The sequence below is a fragment of the Zonotrichia albicollis genome, chromosome 21 (genome assembly GCF_047830755.1).
Source record: "Zonotrichia albicollis isolate bZonAlb1 chromosome 21, bZonAlb1.hap1, whole genome shotgun sequence".
Classification (NCBI taxonomy): domain Eukaryota; kingdom Metazoa; phylum Chordata; class Aves; order Passeriformes; family Passerellidae; genus Zonotrichia; species Zonotrichia albicollis.
The window spans coordinates 11,583,446-11,602,588 of NC_133839.1; the positions used below are offsets into that span (position 1 = coordinate 11,583,446).

At 51.6% G+C, this 19,143-nt stretch overlaps 1 protein-coding gene across 4 annotated transcripts in view; it reads right to left on the minus strand.

Moving 5' to 3' along the window:
• The window catches only part of NR6A1 (nuclear receptor subfamily 6 group A member 1), a 72,703-nt gene that overhangs the window by 21,842 nt on the left and 31,718 nt on the right, over positions 1-19,143 (minus strand). Inside the window, exon 1 of one of the 4 annotated variants that reach the window (XM_074555979.1) lies at positions 1,777-1,922. The exons of the other annotated variants lie outside the window; for them this stretch is intronic. Coding sequence (XP_074412080.1) covers positions 1,777-1,804 — 28 coding nt within the window. The 5' untranslated portion in view covers positions 1,805-1,922. Of the gene's footprint in view, positions 1-1,776; positions 1,923-19,143 lie in introns of those variants that run through there. 4 annotated transcript variants of the gene reach the window in all.

Below are 19,143 nucleotides of genomic sequence, written 5' to 3' on the forward strand. Positions count from 1 at the left end.
CCCACCGAGCCCGCAGATGGGGGTCCCACCCCACGCGTCCTGCCTGGCCAGCCCGGCTCAAAGAGCAGATTGTGCTGCCCCGGATCAGGCCGGCCGCGGCGAGCGCTGAATAGAATTAACCCTCTGTAAACTAAAACAAAAACATTTGTGTGCCCAGCTGGGAGAAAGGTTAATTTAAATGGACAAGTCTCCTGTAAAAAAAAAAAATAGAGGAGGGGAAAGAAAGTGGAAGCCTGCAACCTTATTCCCTGTACTGTAAGAAGATGTTCTACTCACAGAGAGTCTCATTTTAAAAAGCAGCAAGTGAGTACTGGAAAGCAAAGAGGAGAAATGCTGCACTAGAGGAATGGCCAGTGCATCTCTCTCTGGTCTCCCTTTCCAGTAATGAAATCTCAAACTCACAGTCTTATTCCACCCTGATTCCGTTTCTGCCCCAGTAGAGTTCAATCAAAAGAAATCCCCCATTAAAACCCCCAGAAATCATCAGCTGCTCCTTTTCGGCTCGGTATAAATCAAGAGCGTGCAGCTGATGAAAGCCATCACCCTTCCCCTGCCTGGGACACATGTCCATTTGCATATCAAAACCTCATCTGTGAAATGCAACTTCTGCGGGCAGGGGAGCCCCGAGCGCGGCCCCGCGCCCCACGGGCCGCACGTCCCGGCGGGCGGGGGCTGCGGGGCACGGGGCGCCGCGGGACCCCCGCCCCGCTCCATTGTGCGGGACGGGGACGGGACGGCTCCTTGGCCCCGGCCAGTTGTTGCACAAAGAGTTTGGAACAAAAGCCCGCACACCAAAATGTGCCCGATGGCCGGCACCGCAGCTGGGGACACGCTCGAGGGTCTCGGTCGCGCTGCCCACGCTCACAGACCGACCCCGAGTTCAGTCGCTCTCCCGAGTGACCAACTTTCGCTGATCCCATTTTAGCAAAATAAAGCTCCGTGCGCGGTCCCTGCCCTGCCCCGGCTCGGCCGCACGCTCTGGATTAACGACGGGGTTACCCCGGTTTGGTTTTATTAATTGGTGCATTACAAAGCGGTAGGATGAAGCCCTGACTTACCTGCCCTAAAACCTGTTCTCTTGGCCCTATTGAAGCTGTCTAGATGTGCAACCCCTGAGAAGGATGCTGATTTAAGAAAATCTGAAACTAACCCCACCCCCAGCAGTGCGGGCTGCGGGAGCAGGGCCTGGGCACAACAGAAACAGTGACTTCTCCAGCGTGTGCTGCCCAACACGCCATGCTCTCTCCTGGAATATCTCATCCTTACTCTGAAGGTGAGCTTTACCGCTGTCTTCAGCCACAGAGGGGAAAAAAGGCTGCAAATACCGGGGGGGGCAGCGCCGGTCCCGGGAGGGCGAGCGGGCGCTACCGAGCGCCTCCGTGACCCCGATACTATCCATAATTAACGATACTAAAAAAAGCTCCTCCAGATGGTCGGAGGGATTAGGAAGTTTAAAATATAAACAAATTAAGCCACAAAACAAACTAATGCCCTTTTTTTTTTTTTTAATTGCATAATCCTGCTCGCAGCCCAGGGCTACGCTGCCCGGCCCCGCGCCCCGGGAGCCGTGAAAAGGCAGGAAAGGGGAAAGCCCGCACGGCTCCTTCCTTGTCCCCGCGGTGCCGGGCGGTCCGAGCCGCGGCACCGAGCCCCGCACGCCGCACCCCGCGGGCGCCGGGACGGGGCGGCCCCGGGCCGGTAGCGGCGGGGGGCGGCGGCCCCGGGCCCGCGCAGCCTCCGGCGGCACCGCCCGGACAAAGGCCCGGCCCCGCTCACCTTCCATGCAGGTCGAGTCCCGCTTCATCCCCGGCCGGCTCCTAGGGCCGCCTCATGGCGGCGGCGGGCGGGCAGCCCGGCTCGGCCATCGCCGCCGCCGCGGGCCGCCCTATGCTAACGACGTGATGTCAGCGCCGCCCCCGCCGCACCGGCCGCGGGCGGGCCGGGCCCCCGCCCCCCGGCACAGCCACCGGCCGAGAGACAGACCGACAGACAGAGTGACAGAGCGGCTGAGCGACCGGCCGAGAGACAGACCGACAGGCAGAGTGACAGACTGAGCGGCTGAGCGACCGGCCAAGAGACCGAGCGACTGAGTGACAGAGCGGCTGAGCCACTGGCCGAGAGACAGACCGACAGACTGAGCGGCTGAGTGACCGGCCAAGAGATCGAGCGACAGAGCGACTGGCCGAGTGACCGACGGACCGAGAGACCGAGTGACAGACTGACCGGCTGAGAGACCGATTGACAAACCAACTGACAGACGAACTGAGCGACCGGCTGAGACTGACTGACCGAATGACCGACAGACCGACCGGCCAAGAGACCAACCAAGAGACTGAGTGACCAGCTGACAGACCGATTGTCTGACCGATGGACTGACTGACAGACTAACCAACCAACTGACAGACTGACCAATAGGCCAACTGACCAACAGACTGACCGACCAAGCGAACGACTGACAGACTGACAGACTGACAGACTGACCGCTGCCACCGCCGTGAGGCATGGCCTGGGCAGTTGCCAGGAGGCATCAGACGCTGGCCATCACCACCAAGCATGGCCACTGGCCATTGGCCACCAGCCATCAGCACCGGCCACCCCTCGGCACAGTCCTGGCCAGAGAAGTTGAGAGCACTGCTCCCTGTGCTGTGAAACACGTACCAACAGAACAGACCAACAAAACCCAGCGATCCCCAGCATGAAGGAGCACATGAAAAGCTGCTCAGAGCACCTGTGGCTGCTCCATCCCCGGACCTGTTCAAGGTGAGGTCTGCACAAGTCTGCACAAGTGAGACACTGGAGTTAAAATGGAACACAACAAATCCATCACTGATTTAGCTGCCCACCTCCAAACAGGTACCACTGACAGCACTGGTCATGGTGAGCCCTTCATCAGACACAGCCACGTGTGTCTGCACCAGAAAATATTCTCAGGAAGCTCTTCTGCCCCTTCATCCTCCCTCTGGGATGAACTCAGCCTGGGCTACAGTGCAGCTCATGTGTCCTTAGTGCCCAATAAACTGTCCTGGTGCTCAGCTGTGTTTGACCAGCCCAAACCAATCTCACCACAGCACAGCATTTAGGAATGCCTAACAGCATTTCTGCTGATGCCCAATCCAACCTGTCATCCAGATGTCTGGATGTCTCAAAACTGGCTCTGCTCAAAAGGCACAGTTTGCTTCTGTTCCTCATCCCGAGGACTGCAGCACCCAACTGCACTCTGAGAAATGCCTGGCTTAGAATAAACAAGGCTCAGAGGCAACAAAAGAGGTCATATTTCACTCCATCCCAAGCCTGAAATTTTATTGCTTTCTGGTGACATCCAGCAATGCAGGGCAGAGCTCAGTGGTGTCCTCCTGGCAGCCCGGGGCCCCTGCTCCAGCTGACCCTGCTTGGGCAGGGGATCTGGCCACCAACCCCAACCCCAACCCTTCCATGATTCTCTCTACTCATAATCCTGTTTTTAACCCAGCATTTCTGCACAGCAGGTGCATTTGCAGGAGCAAACTCTGTAAGCTTTGCTGATGCTGTAAATCTGTGCAGCTCTGTGTCAGTGCAACCCTTGTGGGACTGACGTCCCCTTGTCCACAGCCACCAAACCCGGGCTGGCTGAGGAGCGGTGCCGCCCTGGCAGCGCATGGCCAAGGTAAGGCAGCCCTGGCTGCACTATTGACACAGCTGTTTGCAATTGTGCTGCTCCCAGAGCTCCACATTCTTCATCCCCTGCGAGCCCTGGGCCGGCTCCCGGCACCCCTCGGAGGAGTGTGACCAGAATGCAGAATGCTTATTTTGTAAAGCTGCAGGGTGGTGTGGACACAGCAGGCTGAAATGAAGCAACTTAATCTCCAGATAACACAACGTTGCTCCCACAACTGCTGTTCGGACCCAAAACACAGACACACCAAAAAAAACCCCAAAAGAAACCCACTCCCACCCCCCACCACCCCCCCAATTCTGAAACTGTAATTATAGACCAAACCTGGCTTGGAAAAACTATAATTGTCCAAACTCACATTAAATACGCGCAGTGGTTTATTCATACAAAATCCCTAAGGGCAGAAAATTATTGAAATAATTGCAGAGATCCAAAACTATTCTGTAAAATCACAGGCCAGCTGGGAATGGGCAAAGAGACGGGAAAAAGGAGTTCTGTTGTCTGACCCAAACAGCCATGTATGCAGCAAGTCTGGGCAAAAGGAAAATAAAGTAGCTGGTTCTTATTTTAGCTTGTATCAGCCATTTCCCACCCCAGAGAGAAAAGCCTGATGCTACTGTAACCGACATCTAAGAGTTTATAACAACACCAGGTCGCAACAGTAAAAGCCAAAAGCATTGCCAAAAAGTGGGCAAGTGGCACTGCTGCCTGCACGGGATTTATTGTCCTGATGTTAAAGCCATAAGGGACAGGCACAGGAAGCAAGAGGAGGTCCTGCCCCTCTCCCCCTGCTCCACAGTGATGTGCCGTGAGATCACCATTCCAAAGAGAAGGAATTCTCAAAAGATGTGACTTTTTCAAAAACATGGAGACAAAGTGGCATCGTGAGCCACGAAAATGGACGGAACAGTGCCAGGCCAGGCCAGCACAGCTCTTCCCAGGACACTCTTTGCCAGTACCATCACTCACCACAGCCAATCCCAAAACCTTGGATGAAAACCCCGAATTTGGGCCGAGCAGGGCTGGCAGGGCTGTGTGGGCCTAGGACAGGGGCAGCCCTTCCTTGAGCCCTTGCTCTCCCACCCACGGCCGCAGTTCCATAATTCCCCGTGCAGTGCAGCAGCGGGGCTCTGCCCATTTTCATGACAATCGGGGCTCTGTTGTGTCCCCGCAGTTTGAGCCATCAGCCCCTTTGTGGCAGGAACAAAGTCCGGGCTGTGACAACAAAACCCAGCACATCCCGGCCTGAAGGCGACAGACCCAGGGCTGCCCCCACACCGCTGAGCCGGCCACGGAGCAAACCACAGCACAGAAGGGGATTTGAATTCAAGCAACGAAGAGATCCTAAGGAAATACCCGATCCTGGCTCAGTCTTCACGTTACCCACAAGGGAGCTGCTGGCAGCACCTCCGCAGTGCCTGAGCCCGCGTGGGTCGGCAGGAACCTGGGGAATGAGACCCAGCACCCACAGCCAGAACCAGCCTGGTTTGCAAATGTGGCTGAAAAATGATAGAAATTCAGATTAGCACATCTCAACAGCCTCGGTACTGTGGACGTTACTGCTTTCAGGCACTGCAGTGAGAGAGCTGGCTGGAGGTGAACACAGAGTGTACTTTCCCCAAAAGATCTATTCCACTCATTATGTATGCAGCTATTTCAGAGAGAAAAATTAAAAATTAATATTAAATTGCTTAGAGGAGCTATGGAAGAAATGCAAGGAATGATAATAAACATCCACCTGATGTCTGAGCTGCTCTTGATAATAGTTTAACAACAGATCAGGTAATTCCTCTCCTCTCTGGTGTTAAACACACCAGGAGTGTGGTGTTAATAATTCTAGTGAAGGTGGTCACTCGGTGCACATAAAATTAAGCTATTTTCTCCTTCTTACTAGTTTGATAGGTCGTTGTGTAAATGCAATCCTTCTATCAATTTCCGGTTTTATCTGTTTATTTCTATTTTTATTCGCCTGGCTACCGAATTTGCCATCCCAGACAATTGAGTGGTTTCAAGAAGCGTTTCATTGCACCTCGCTTGGTGGGTGACACAGAGCAGAGAGCAGCTCTGTGTGACAGAGGAAAAGGCAGGGGGGAGGTTAAGGGCTCCTCAGAGAGGTCGCCTTCAGAGGAAAAAGGGAAAACAAATGGGATTGTAGGCATGGGAAGTATATGGTTTTACTGCCTTAGTGGGAAAGTACAAGAAAGGGGAATTGCAAAGGGAGAAGCTTTACATTTCTATGAGGAGGCAATCGAGCTCCATTCCCTTCCTATGGGATGGCTCCATCCATTCTAAGAGTGCATCTCCTGTGACTCCCAGTAACCAAATCAGGTCACACAGCATCAGGGCACACTGGAAAGCACGGGAGGTCCTTGGGCAGGGTCCTGGCACCAGGAGAGCTCACAGAGCCCCGGCACTGCATGGCTGGAGCAGCAGCGGGCCCAGGGCAGGCTCTGAGCCTTGCACCTCCTCCCGTGGCAGCTGCTTCTGCCTGGGGTCGATATTCAGAGCCCACAGAGATGCAGCAGGGGGGCTTTGTCCCGGTGTGTCCCACCTACAGAACCACGCAGCCATCAGCCAGCGGGGACACAGCGAGCCCAAGCTCTTCATCCAAACCCAGGCAGAAGATGATTTCAGCAGGGCGCAGGGACAGAGGAGAGGCCTGTAGGCTGGGAGGCAGAGATTCTCTCAGATTTGAAGAGGTGGGAAAATTCTGTGCATTAAAGTAATCAACTGGAAAGCCAAAAATGACTTCATGCCAGACTTAGGCAAACTGCAACCACACAGATACACCAGCCTGCTGCAGTTGCTGGTGTTTTTAATAATAGCAACAACAGCCCAAGTTTGTTATTATAACTATAGTTATTATAGTTCTGAACACTATTTACAAATTCCAGCTTGGTGGTGAGCAGCATTTTTTTGTATGCTCAGGGAAAAACAAACAAACAGTGAGGACATTTCCTCAAATTTCAGGTCAGATGGCAAAACAAAGAAGAAAAACCTTCAGAATTACAACTGCGGCCAACATGTTGTTGGAACTGCAGCAGCTTGGGAGCTTCTTTGGATCATCAGGTGTTGGGGAAAGTTCTGTTTGGGAACACCCTGGCTGCTCCATGCCCCTCACACGGAGCGGGACTCGGGAGGGGGCACACAGCACAGAGAGAGCCGCGGGATGCGGGGCCGAGCAGCGCTGTTGGGCCGGGCTGTCACCGGCACAGAGCAGCGCTTGGATGGGTCGGGAAACACGGGCGGGTCCGCACCCACGGCTTACAGCGAGGGGAACCGCGCTCCAGGTCCGCACCCACGGCTTACAGCGAGGGGAACCGCGCTCCAGGGCTCCGGCGGCTCCGGGACACCGACACGGCCCCGCGGCTCCGTGCGGCCGGCGCTGGACGGGAGAGGGCAGCACCCGACCGGGGACACGGCGAGCGGCACGGCGCGGCAGGGAACGGGACACCGGGAACGGGGCACCGGGAACGGGACACTGGGAACGGCACACCGAGAATGGGGCACCGGGAACGGGACTGGACACACCGGGAACGGGACACGGGGAACGGGACACCGGGAACGGGACACCGGGAACGGGACACCGAGAACGGGACACCGGGAACGGGACGGCACACCAAGAACGGCACACCGAGAATGGGACACCGGGAACAGGATAGCACTCCGGGAATGCGACTGGACACACCGGGAACGGGGCTGGGCACACCGGGAACGGGGACGGCGCACCGGAGCGGGGCCGGGCACACCCAGCGGCCCCAGCCCAGCCCAGGCCGCCCTGAGCACGGCACCGATGCAGACCCGGTACCGATGCAGACCCGGTACCGATGCAGACCCGGTACCGATGCGGGCCCGGCACCGATGCAGACCCGGCACCGATGCGGGCCCGGTACTGATGCAGATCCGGCACCGATGCGGACCCGGTACTGATGCAGACCCGGTACCGATGCGGGCCCGGTACCGATGCAGACCCGGTACCGATGCGGGCCCGGTACTGATGCGGGCCCGGTACCGATGCGGACCCTCTACCGATGCAGACCCGGTACCGATGCAGAGATGGTACCGATGCGGGCCCGGTACCGATGCAGACCCGGCACCGATGCTGACCCGGTCTCAGCCGCAGTTCTCGCTCCCTCGCTCCGGCCCCGGCGCTGCCCGAACATCCCGCAGCTCCCTCCTCTCCCCTCCCCTCCCGGGGCCGCACCGAAGGGCCCCGCTCACCGGCTGGATGGCGCTTTGGTTCACTCCTCCTGCAATCAGCCGTTCTGTCAGTAGGAGCAGCTATTTCAAATGTCCCTTTCCGCTCCCCATCATCTGTAAATATTCAATTTAACTTGGTGTAGTTTGTAATCTTAGTTTCCTCTTTTACAAGAAAAGGAAAAGCTGACCTGAAATGTCCTTCCAAAATTAACAAAAACGGGAACAAAATTATGGAGGAACTATCTGAGAAACCCTCAGACTTCCTCTTTGTACCCGTGTAACCAGCCAAGAATACATCCATGCAGAAAACAGCATATGCCACTGAAAAAACCACATCACCTGAACTCCCAGCTTCTGTAAGAACCTCCTGCCAACACCTCAGCTTGGAGACTGAGTGATTTACTATGTACAACCATCTTTAAACAACAATTACTTATTAAGATGAATTCAAGCTTAAATCAAATGGTGAAATGTCAAAATCTATGGAAAATATATTTATTAGAAAGGCAAGGGCAATTGAGGACAACAGCACAGGACAGCAGGAGAAATCACCATATTCAAAAAATCCTCCTCTAGAAAAATGCTCTCATCATTTTAAGTTTCTGCTGCTGTAAATGTGAGGAAAATATCCCCATGAGCTACACAGTTTGTCCTGGCTGCAAGGTCAAATCTTCCTGCGTCCAGCAGGTTGTGTGCTCTCAGCTCAACACTGCAGAGCAGAATGGTGCTGGGGGAGTTCTTTGTATCCTGCTCAGTGCTTTGGAGCAGCCTGGAAATCTGGGGCAGTTCTGCACTGCTCCCCCTCCTACTAATATTGGTTCCAATTCTGAGTGGGGCAAGGGCTGAATCCTGAAGAAGACATACGTTATCTCCCTGTCTTCCTCCTGCTAAACCTGATCCTCACGCTTTCCTTCTGATAAACTGGATAATGTATGCATCACCTGCACCAGCAGCTCCCAGGCCCAGATACCACCCACCCCAGTTAGCACGAGGTTCCAAATTAAGATGTACGTGACTGCAAAGAGCCAATTTTATTAGACAAACACTAGGGGAAAAAAATCTTCCACCCTCCTCTCGTTTGTGAAGCCACACAGGGCAAAGTATTCCCATGCCTATTCCTGACAGGGAGCGAGGCTGCCCCAGCACTGGGGCTGCTGCTGTGGGTGTAAAGACTGAATCGAACATGCAGTATTTAAGACAATTAGGTTTTCAAAGAAACTACACTAAACATTTCTTTCATGTGTAATCAAATTATGTTAAAGCAAACCTCATAATTTAAACCATTCCATTGGTCAGCTCCTATTTGTTTTCCCTGCACCCTCATTTTTGCTCCAGATCTGTCACATTACATTAACACCTTTCCTACTCACTGCCTACAGAAATAACAGCCTTCGACATGCCTGCACAATCCATTTGTCCTGCTCTAATTACTTTTTGACATAGCCTCTTCTGCTGTTATCTTGCCTTTTCTGACCTCTGCCTGTATTAAAGCCATTTAAAACAATCTTTACTCTCTGTATCTATTGTGATGTGCCTTACATGATAGTGCTGGAGTATCAGGCAGCGACATTTTGTAAATCAAATATTTAAATCTGTGGTAATACGATAATGTACTTGAGGAGGGAAGCCACGGCATAGTGGTAACAGCTACAACTGGCTGCTCACAACACGAGCCCCCAGGACTGCAGCACATTTTCAGGATGAAATTTCTATTGTCGTAAAACTGTTCTACACAACGAAGCTGCTCAAAGATAAACAGGGTTTTCTGTGTACTGAGGAACTTTCACAAACGGGGAGGAAAGCATGAGAAACTGAGAAAAGTGGTCATCCTGCACAAGAGAGCCCAAACAACCTCCAGACAAATTGAGCAGACAGGAAGAGGATCAGGCAGGGTGCACCAACAATGCAACCCATGACAAATCACACTCTTCTTCAAACCCAGAGAAGAAACCATGAGTCTCTAATCCCAATATCCCTCTGTTTTCATCAAGCCCATTCAAAAACTGTGCCCTCATTTTCTTTTGTGGTGATTCACAGAAGATGAGCCTCTAATTACCAGCTACTTCCCCAGCTGAAGCACAGGAGGATCTGCTCTGTGCCAAGTGTCTGCTCTGGAGTCAAGAACTTTTCCACAGGGCGGAACTAATTTTTTGGATATCAAGTTGATCCCGATGTATGTATGTCTCACTATACAGTCTAACTACATCTTTACATGCTATTTTCCACATGATCCAGCCTCGTGCTCACTTAATTGGTACCTAGTCAATATTTCACTCACATTTCAAGAGATTCCTCAAACCTACATTTGCTCTGGTTCATTTACAGGGTAATTATCCAGCTCACACCAAGTCTGGCCTTCCAGATCCAACCAGTGCAGACACAGGCACAGCTCTGCTGGGAAAGCACAGCTCTACACTTTGTCTTCCAGATGACAGCACTATAAAACCAACGGGGGACAAAACCAGAGTCAATTAAAATACATTAAATGCAATGCAACAATTCCATGATTTGTCATAGAGATTTTATTGCTTTGAATTCCTCTGACTGTGTCCTCAGGACATTAAATCCCACGAATGCTGTGGAAAGCTCTTCCCACAACACTTCCTTGTGCTCATTTTTATTTTCCCCTTTCCTGTCAGCAGCCCTGACCACAAACCTCGGCCTCATTAAGGCATCTAAACAGAGAAGGGGCCCGTGGCTGCACGGCCAGAGCAGTCTGCTGGGAGAGCAGGAGCGTGAGATGATGCTGTGCTGGAGCGGTGATGCAAAGGTTTTTCAGCCATGGTTTTCCACAGGACACCCAACAGCAGGAGCGGGTCATGCCCACAGGAGCTGCTGAAACTGTGAGGATTTAGGGCACCAAAAGCAACAGACACCAAGGAGCCAAGGCCATGGAGATTTCCAAATTTCATGTCTTGTGTGTGAAGAGGCTCCAATTCCTCTGTCCAGGGCACAGAGCAGCATCTCCTCCAGCAGGCTCTGGAGCAGCACAAGTCGGGGCCTGAACTGCTTGTGCAGGAACCTGGTGCAGGGAGCAGCCCCGTGCTGGGACTGTGATCAGTCCCTAACAGCGCCTCTGAACTGCCTGCTGGAGGAATCCACCTCTCCCCTGACTGCCTGGGGACACGGCCCGAATTAGGGGGGTTGATTAACCCTCATTAAGCCTGTCCTGAGCTGCTCTCTGCAGGAACCAGCCTGGCCACAGCTCCCACCGTGGCTCCAGACCCCAGCACGGCCGCTCTGCCTGGCTTTGGGAGGGGGAATGGCAGCTTGGCCAAACCAAACTGATCTCCTGCTCGCTCTCAGGGCCCAGCCGAGCCCCACTCGCAGCACGTCTGTGTGTGCAGCACAGACAGACAGACAGACAGACAGAGCTGCCCTGCTCTCTGCAGCACAGACAGACAGACAGACAGAGTTGCCCTGCTCTCTGCAGCACAGACAGACAGACAGAGCTGCCCTGCTCTCTGCAGCACAGACAGACAGACAGACAGACAGAGCTGCCCTGCTCTCTGCAGCACAGACAGACAGACAGAGTTGCCCTGCTCTCTGCAGCACAGACAGACAGACAGACAGACAGACAGACAAAGCTGCCCTGCTCTCTGCAGCACAGACAGACAGACAGACAGAGCTGCCCTGCTCGCTGCAGCCTCGCTGGCTGCCATAAATCCTCCCCAGCGCAGCACAGCGGGTTTAGCCCGAGGGATCCTCTGCAACGAGAGGTGCTGCAAGAAATGTGAGAGGGTTTGAGAGGAAACATGTAAGATTCAGATTTGAAATTAAAATGATCTGCCCCGACAACAGCGCCTGGATTTCTGCATTAAATTTTTGACATTCCAATGGCATGATACGTTCGAGCTGCTCACCCAAGATAATCCCACGCGTTTTTTTAGGAGTTAAAAATTAAAATCTGCATTAGGGTTTTTATCATACATCTTGGAAACAAGGCAAATAGAAAACTCCCAGTGCTTACCACCAGGCATCTTATCAGCAAAACTGCGGGGCTCTTTGTGCTGTGCTGTGATGACTTTGCAGCACACGTACTCCTGCAAACAGCCCCTGCTACTCACAGGAGGCACCCCGGATGCTCAGCCCCACAGATCTCACCGTGAGAGACACACAGCTCATCGTGTGCCAGAACAGCCCAAATCACACTGAGAGAGCTCCTACACCGCATTTAGCAAACTGCGCTTGCACTGAATATGCAGGAGCGAATGAGAGATGTTAGACAAGGGCCACACCACGGTTATACACAGTCAGTGTTTGCTTAAATCAGGAATTAGACTTGAGTTCTGGAGATATGAATGTCACATAACCAAACAGAACATAAATACCCACAGGACAGCGACCCTCTTCTTTAAAGGCAAAGACATCCAGCTTTTCCTGTGTGAGTCTTGCCAAAGACTAATTGCATTATTGCTTGTTATTTGCAACAAAACACCAACATTTTCCTTATGCCCTGAGACAGCAGTGACAGAGGAACCCGTACACCCTCAGCTCAATACATGCTACCGTGCAGGATATAAAGCACTCTGATCTAGCCTCATCCACCCACTAAATTGCTCCAAAGTTTGCTTGCACACATTCTCTGTGAGTCCAGGGAGAAGCTGCTCTCTGCACTGGCAGTGCAGCGAGCAGGGTGACAGTCTAACATGGTGTCCTGCTGAGATCCAAGAATAGCAATGCCTTAAAAGGCAGCGATGTTGAGATCACAAGGAAAAGAGAATTAGGGCACAGCTGTGGAGTTCTGTAGGCTAAAACATAGACTCAATATGTCAGAGAAAATTAAATCACAAAGCTACATGTAATTTCTAGTCTCATTTGGAACTTTGCTGTAGCTGTGCAGAATTTGTGCTCGGGCCATACATGTGAGTCTCTGTTTCCGCACACAAGAAAAAAGCATGAAATTAATTTAAAAAGATAAAACAAAGGAATTTAATGCTGCAGTAACACAAACAGCTACCTTTGAAAGGATGTGTACATGCTACTGCAGCTCACACACAGTTCTGTGGGCAGCTCTGGAGGCCAGACAGCTAAGCCCCAGACCAGCCTGTGACACAGCCTCACCTGCAGCACAAAACAAAGGCAAACTGATCTGACAGATCTGAAAAATGCCTGTTTTCCTGCGGCTGTCAGATAAGTAAAAGGGACCCTTCCTCAAAATTGAAGGTACGAAAAGTGATAACAAACTTTAGCATAGGCTTTTCCCCTTGAAGATGTTTCATTTCTCAGAACAGTCTGTAGATACAAATTTGCCAATATTTATTTATCCTTGAAGCCCAGCACCAGCTTCTCCTCTGAAAGCATCCAATATCCAACAGAATACAGTGCATTATCCTCTGCCAATATCTACTATCTCAATCTGGGTCCAACTAATGAATTTTTGGGATGTCAGGGTCTGTGCCTTGAGCCAGGAGCTCGGTGCCCTCCCCAGTGCCTTCCCCCAGCTCCAGAAGGCAGCGTGGCACAGACCAGCACAGTTTGATGGCAGGACTGTGGGGTCCACAGCAGTCCCTGGATGAAAATCTGACCTTTAGGCAGAGCAGGAGGGGCTCTCCCAGCCCAACCTGCACCCATGGAGCAGGTGAGCAGCACCTCGCCCCACAAGAGACCAGGCTTTACCCAACCAGCAAAATTACCTCTTTAAAAGGCTCTGAAGGCCAGGGACAGATAAGAGAGAAGACAGAGGAGATACAGCAGCTGGCAACAAGGGAGCAAGACTGATTGGGATGAGGTGTAGATAGCCAGGCTTTCCTAAATCCCTGCTACTTTGAGCACTACTGTGGTACAGAACAGCAAGAAAGCAGAGGTTGGGAGCTGCACATAATTACAACTGTGTTTAGCTAAGTGTATTTCCTGTGGAGCTCACAGGGCACGGCTGCACTCAAAGCTGGTGTGTTGGTATCAGCCCTCCTTTGTCCCTAAAGAGGGAAATTACACCTCTGATTTGTATATAAAGTTCAATAGCTGCTAATGGCTATGCTTGAGCTGCAGACAGAGCTGTGGGCTGACATCTCCAGGAGTTAGTACATTAAGAGATTTTACAAAGGGGGAGAGTTCAGCAGCCAGGAGACAGGGAGAAGTGAAAACAAGCCAGGGAGGGCTGTGCAGGGGCAGCCTGGTGGGGTCTGGCTGGGGAAGCAGGCTCGGTGGGACGGGACCTATGTGTCCCTTGGTGTGGGTCAGTGCCAGCCCTGCCCACAGCAACGCAGCCAGGTGATCACTAAGGTCCGTTCCAACCCGAGCCGTTCCATGATGCTGTGACCCAAGTCCTGCCGGAGTTCCAGAGCTGTGTGCACATGGCAGTGCTCGGGAGAAGGAGGAAGGCACCGTGAGAGCCATCACACGGGCAGGGACACAGCAGCAGGATGGGATGTGTGAGCGCAGCCCGCAGCGATGGAGGGATGGATGGATGGATGGATGGATGGATGGATGGATGGATGATGGATGGATGGATGGATGGATGGATGGATGGACGGATGGATGGATGGATGGATAGATGGATGGATGGATGGATGGATGGATGGATGGACGGATGGATGGATGGATGGATAGATGGATGGATGGATGGATGGATGGATGGATGATGGATGGATGGACGGATGATGGATGGATGGATGGATGGATGATGGATGGATGGATGGATGGATGGACGGATGATGGATGGATGGATGGATGGATGTATGGATGGATGATGGATGGATGGATGATGGATGGATGGATGATGGATGGATGGATGATGGATGGATGATGGATGGATGGATGGATGGATGGATGGATGGATGGATGGACGGATGATGGATGGATGGATGGATGGATGGATGATGGATGGATGGATGGACGGATGGATGGATGGATGGATGGACGGACGGATGGATGGATGGATGGACGGATGGATGATGGATGGATGGACGGATGGATGGATGGATGGATGGATGGAGGGGAGCTGCTGGGAACCGCCGGCCCTGGGAAGGGTTAACGGGGCAGCTCCGGGCAAGGCGCTGCACGCAGGGGCACACGTGCACAGCACCATGTAACGAGCACAGAAAATGCCAAATGCTGCGGGTGCATTGCCTTTCCCGAGCAGAGCTGTGCGTTACCTACTGTAAGCACAGCCCAGTTCGTACATACGCGATGCTCTCCACAAACACCCGCGTGGCGCGGGGAGCAGTCCCGTGATGGGGATGCAGAAGGAGGTCACGGTTCCCCGGGAACGTCTCCGGGAGCGGAGGGAGCCTGCACCGCACCGCACGCGATGCCGAGCCCCAGCCCGCTGCCCTGACCCAGTTTCCCGCAGCATTTCTGCATAGCGACAGAGGTCCGGGCAGGACAGCGGCACCTCCCAGCACACACATGCTCCGTGTCCTGCCGCTGCCATTGCATGTGCCCGGCCTTCACACAGGCATTGCACATGAGTGTCAGTAAACACGGGAAGAGAAGGAATTAGAACAACAACAAAAATCCTGTTCTCGTTCACAATATACCCCTCGGAAGTAGATACAGGGCTGTGAGAGTGGCTACGTGAATATCCATCCCATGGATCCTCCTTGGGAGAAGCCTGGCAGTTCCAGTCTGGTCAAAAAGCTCTTTTAAAGGGACTTTTCTCGTTTCTGGCTCGTCTGAGCACTCCTGTTGCCCTGAACCATTCCTGCCCTTTCACTTCCACCAAAAGGAATCCTATTTAGTGAGCCACCCAGAAGATTACAATTCCTTCATTACCCCCAGCCAAAGCTCTGATGCTGTGAGGAAATGCATTTTCCCACCCCAAGCCCCACATCCCTCATGTACTGTCCTATTTCCTACTCCCTCAGTCCCTATGGAATTACAGTGTATTGACTGCAGATATACTGGCACTTCTGATGTCATCTCCAGGCTTTTTCTTTTTAATTTTTTTTTTCTAGGTGAAGCATCTTTATTTCTTCTGTTCTGAATTTTTCGCTGAAACTATAACAAGCCAAAAATCTCTTCAATGGGAAATTTCACAAACGGAGGATTATGACTTCAGCTCCAGAATAAGCAGCAGGAGCAGATGGAACTCTTCAGAAACAATGATTCCATTTTCATGCAAATTTCCTTAGTAGTTAAAAAAAGACGACGAAGAAAAAAAACCACCAAGATATCAGAATGGTCTCTAAATGGAAGATTTTTGAATGATGCTAAAAGCAAAGGGCTGGTAGCTCTCCAGAGTCCCAAGCATTTTAGCGGCAGCCAGGGTGAAAAAAACCCGTGACAAACTAAACCCAGACTCCATCCCCACTCAGAGTCAGGATGAGGGAAAGGGAAAATGGAGTGCATGTGTATTTTAGTTTTTATGATTTCCAACATCCTCGGCTTTGTGCTAATGCACACTTCAGAGCTAATTCTTATGCTCTTTAGGAGCACAGGCTTCATTCATGAAGCAGCATGACAAAAATTCTTTATCCACTTGATGACTACAGAAGGTGACAGGCACCGAGAAGCAGCCAGCCACGGGGACCCTGGCAGAGTGCTAACCTGCAGTGCTGCTCCTCGGAGGACAGCGCTCCCCTGATTGCAGGAACACAGGCATGCATATTTCATAGCCCCAGTGTGCAAACGGAGCCAATTCTTTTGTTATTAATACTGGCAGCATACCCTAAAAAACAAATAACGCACAGGGTTAGCAGACCCCGTTTCTGGCTCTTCTACTGACTTCTTACTCAGTTTTGGTCTCGTGCCTTACTTTCCCCCTTGTGTTTACTCCCCGGGCGAGAGAATTCGAGCTGCTCTCACTCAGCGTGGCGAGCACAAGTGGCTGTGCCCAGCAGAGTGACTGTGCCACACCGCGGTGCCAGCCGCTGTCCTGAGGTGCACACAGCACGCACACCCTCGGGAGTAAAGGCAATGCTTGGGCAATGCAGGGAGCTCCCCTCTCACTGAGGCTCCAAAGGCAGGAGGATGAGCAGGAATTCCGCAGCCCAGCGCTGTTTGTCAGGGGGAAATTGCAGCCAGGCCCCTCCTGGGCAGAGCTGCAGCCACCAGGACAGCTCCTTGAGAGCAGCCCTGCAAACCCAGGCATCTCTGCTGCCACAGCTGCTCCCTGATGCTGCTCCTGATGCTCTGCAGCGAGGCTTCACAAATGCCTATCAGTTCTATCAAACAATTTCTATCTCATTCAGTTACACATTGATTTTTTAAATTAATTTTACCCTTCCTTTTTCATGTAAAAGGGATACAAATTTGGCTTCAAATAAGGCTGCCAAGAGTAAAGGCCTCTGAGCCATGTGTTCAATACCAAGAATACGTCTGTTTAATCCCATTCTACCTACATTTATCCCTTTCATCATGTCACTGGCCAAATCTTTTCACTTTGAATTTGCTCTCAAGCTGAATCTCTTTCCTTCCTCATCAAGTTAGATGGATTTAAGCAATGACAGCTACCAAAAGGACAGGGCACATACAAAATAACTCGAAAAATGGGCTCAAAAGGTTTATTTTCAATCTCTTCCCTTGCTTACTTAGCAGAGGATGTAAAGAAACAATTTCCTCACTTAATCCCTCCTTGACCCAAATTAACTTTTTCCAAACTATTTTCTTAAATAATTTCTTTATAGTCTTGCCTGAACTGACTTGACAATAGGCACATCTCAGTCTCCCAAGGAAAGGAAGAGAACAGCAATGGGGAGGGATAAGAAGATAATTTAGTTGGTCTGACCAGCACGGTCTCATTGAGAATGTGCTTTAAAGTGTTTTATTCTGTCCTCCCACACTGAGGTGGTGGAAGAGGGGAAGTTCAGATTAACACTCTGGATTTCTCTTTATTTCTCAATAAAGATGACACAGGAGGGAAAAAATAAATGTATCCTTTAAACCCCCACTTCTTCAGCTGCTGGTCTTTGTGGTATGAAGAGAAATGAGACCCATCTGCCCTGGGTCTTGCCTGTGTGGATCAGCACACTGGATCTGACCAAACTCATGGGAAGTCTTCCTTCCTCCCTCCCTCCCCTAATTTTTCCTAGCCTTTCCTCATGATTGGAACTGCTAGAAAGACTCGAGGATAACTGGGGGAAGCACAAGGGAGCACCGGCATTGCCTCTCCTTTAGATGCCTCAACGGATCTCCGTCGCTTTTTCATTTTGACTCGGGTAAATTCTGAGCAGCGAAATGTACCACCAAGTTGATGACAGCAGTGTAAAAGGGCTGAAAGGCTGGAAAGTGTGTCAGCCCCCCCGTGGTGCCCCCAGCCCCATCAGCACTGACAGGGTCCTGCAGGGCCCGGCTCGGCTCGCAGGAGCAGCCGCGGCCGCAGTGCCCTTGCCTGGGGAACCCGCTCTGCACGGCTGCTCCACAGCTCGCTTCCCAATGGGAATGATGTTTTCCACGGACTTAGTGAAACACGGTTCTAATTTAGCAATCGCCATGTTCATCCCACTGAGCACGACTCAGTGTTTTGAGAATGAGAGCAAAATAATTAGGACGAGCCTCAAAATATTCAAGGGACTCAAACATTTGAAGATCACCTCTGATGTGGGGACAGAAGGAGGCACCTGGAGATTGGCATGTGGTTGTGCTTATACACTGTGCCAAAACCCTGCTCCCTTTTCCAGACCCTAACATTTCATATTTGAGGACTTTTACAGTATTTCTGCTGATCTTAAAATGGGTTCCATAGCTGTTCAGATACCTGGTAAAGCCCATATTACCCTCAAAGACAATCTTATGGATTAATTTTTATTTCTCATAAATATGATCAAAGATACTATGTGTTTTTCAGTCAGAAGCCCACTCTTACCTCAGCAAGCATGAAAATACATATTTTAACTACTTCATCAACTGTGCTTCAGGAATGTAACTAAATGACTCAAGAAATGAAAGACAATCCTCAGAAGAGGAGGCAGACAGGAAGCTGTCTGGGAGCTGGAGAAGGCACTGCAAGGGTGATTGTGGGCAGAATGGACAGCAGATAGGAGTTATCTCCTTCACACTCACGCCAGGGAGGTGGGAACCTCTTCATCCACATCAATGGCAGCTGCGTGACAGTGATACGAGCCTGGGTCACCATTAAAGCAGAATGTCAAGCTTTTTTTTTTTCTTTTTCTTTCCAAATTGCTTCCTTTTGTATGAGTTCCATGTAACTGTCATTTGTTTCCTCATTCCATTTTCATCTTCCATTTATGCATTCATCCAGCCCTTGAGGGGGAATTCTACAGAAATCCGTGTCAAGAATGCCCACAAGGGCCCTCTGACCCACCCCTCCCAGTCCTCGTGTCCCTGCTAATGACATCATGGCACAGCTGAAAAACTCAACAAACTTGACCAGCAAAGGGCAGGAATTG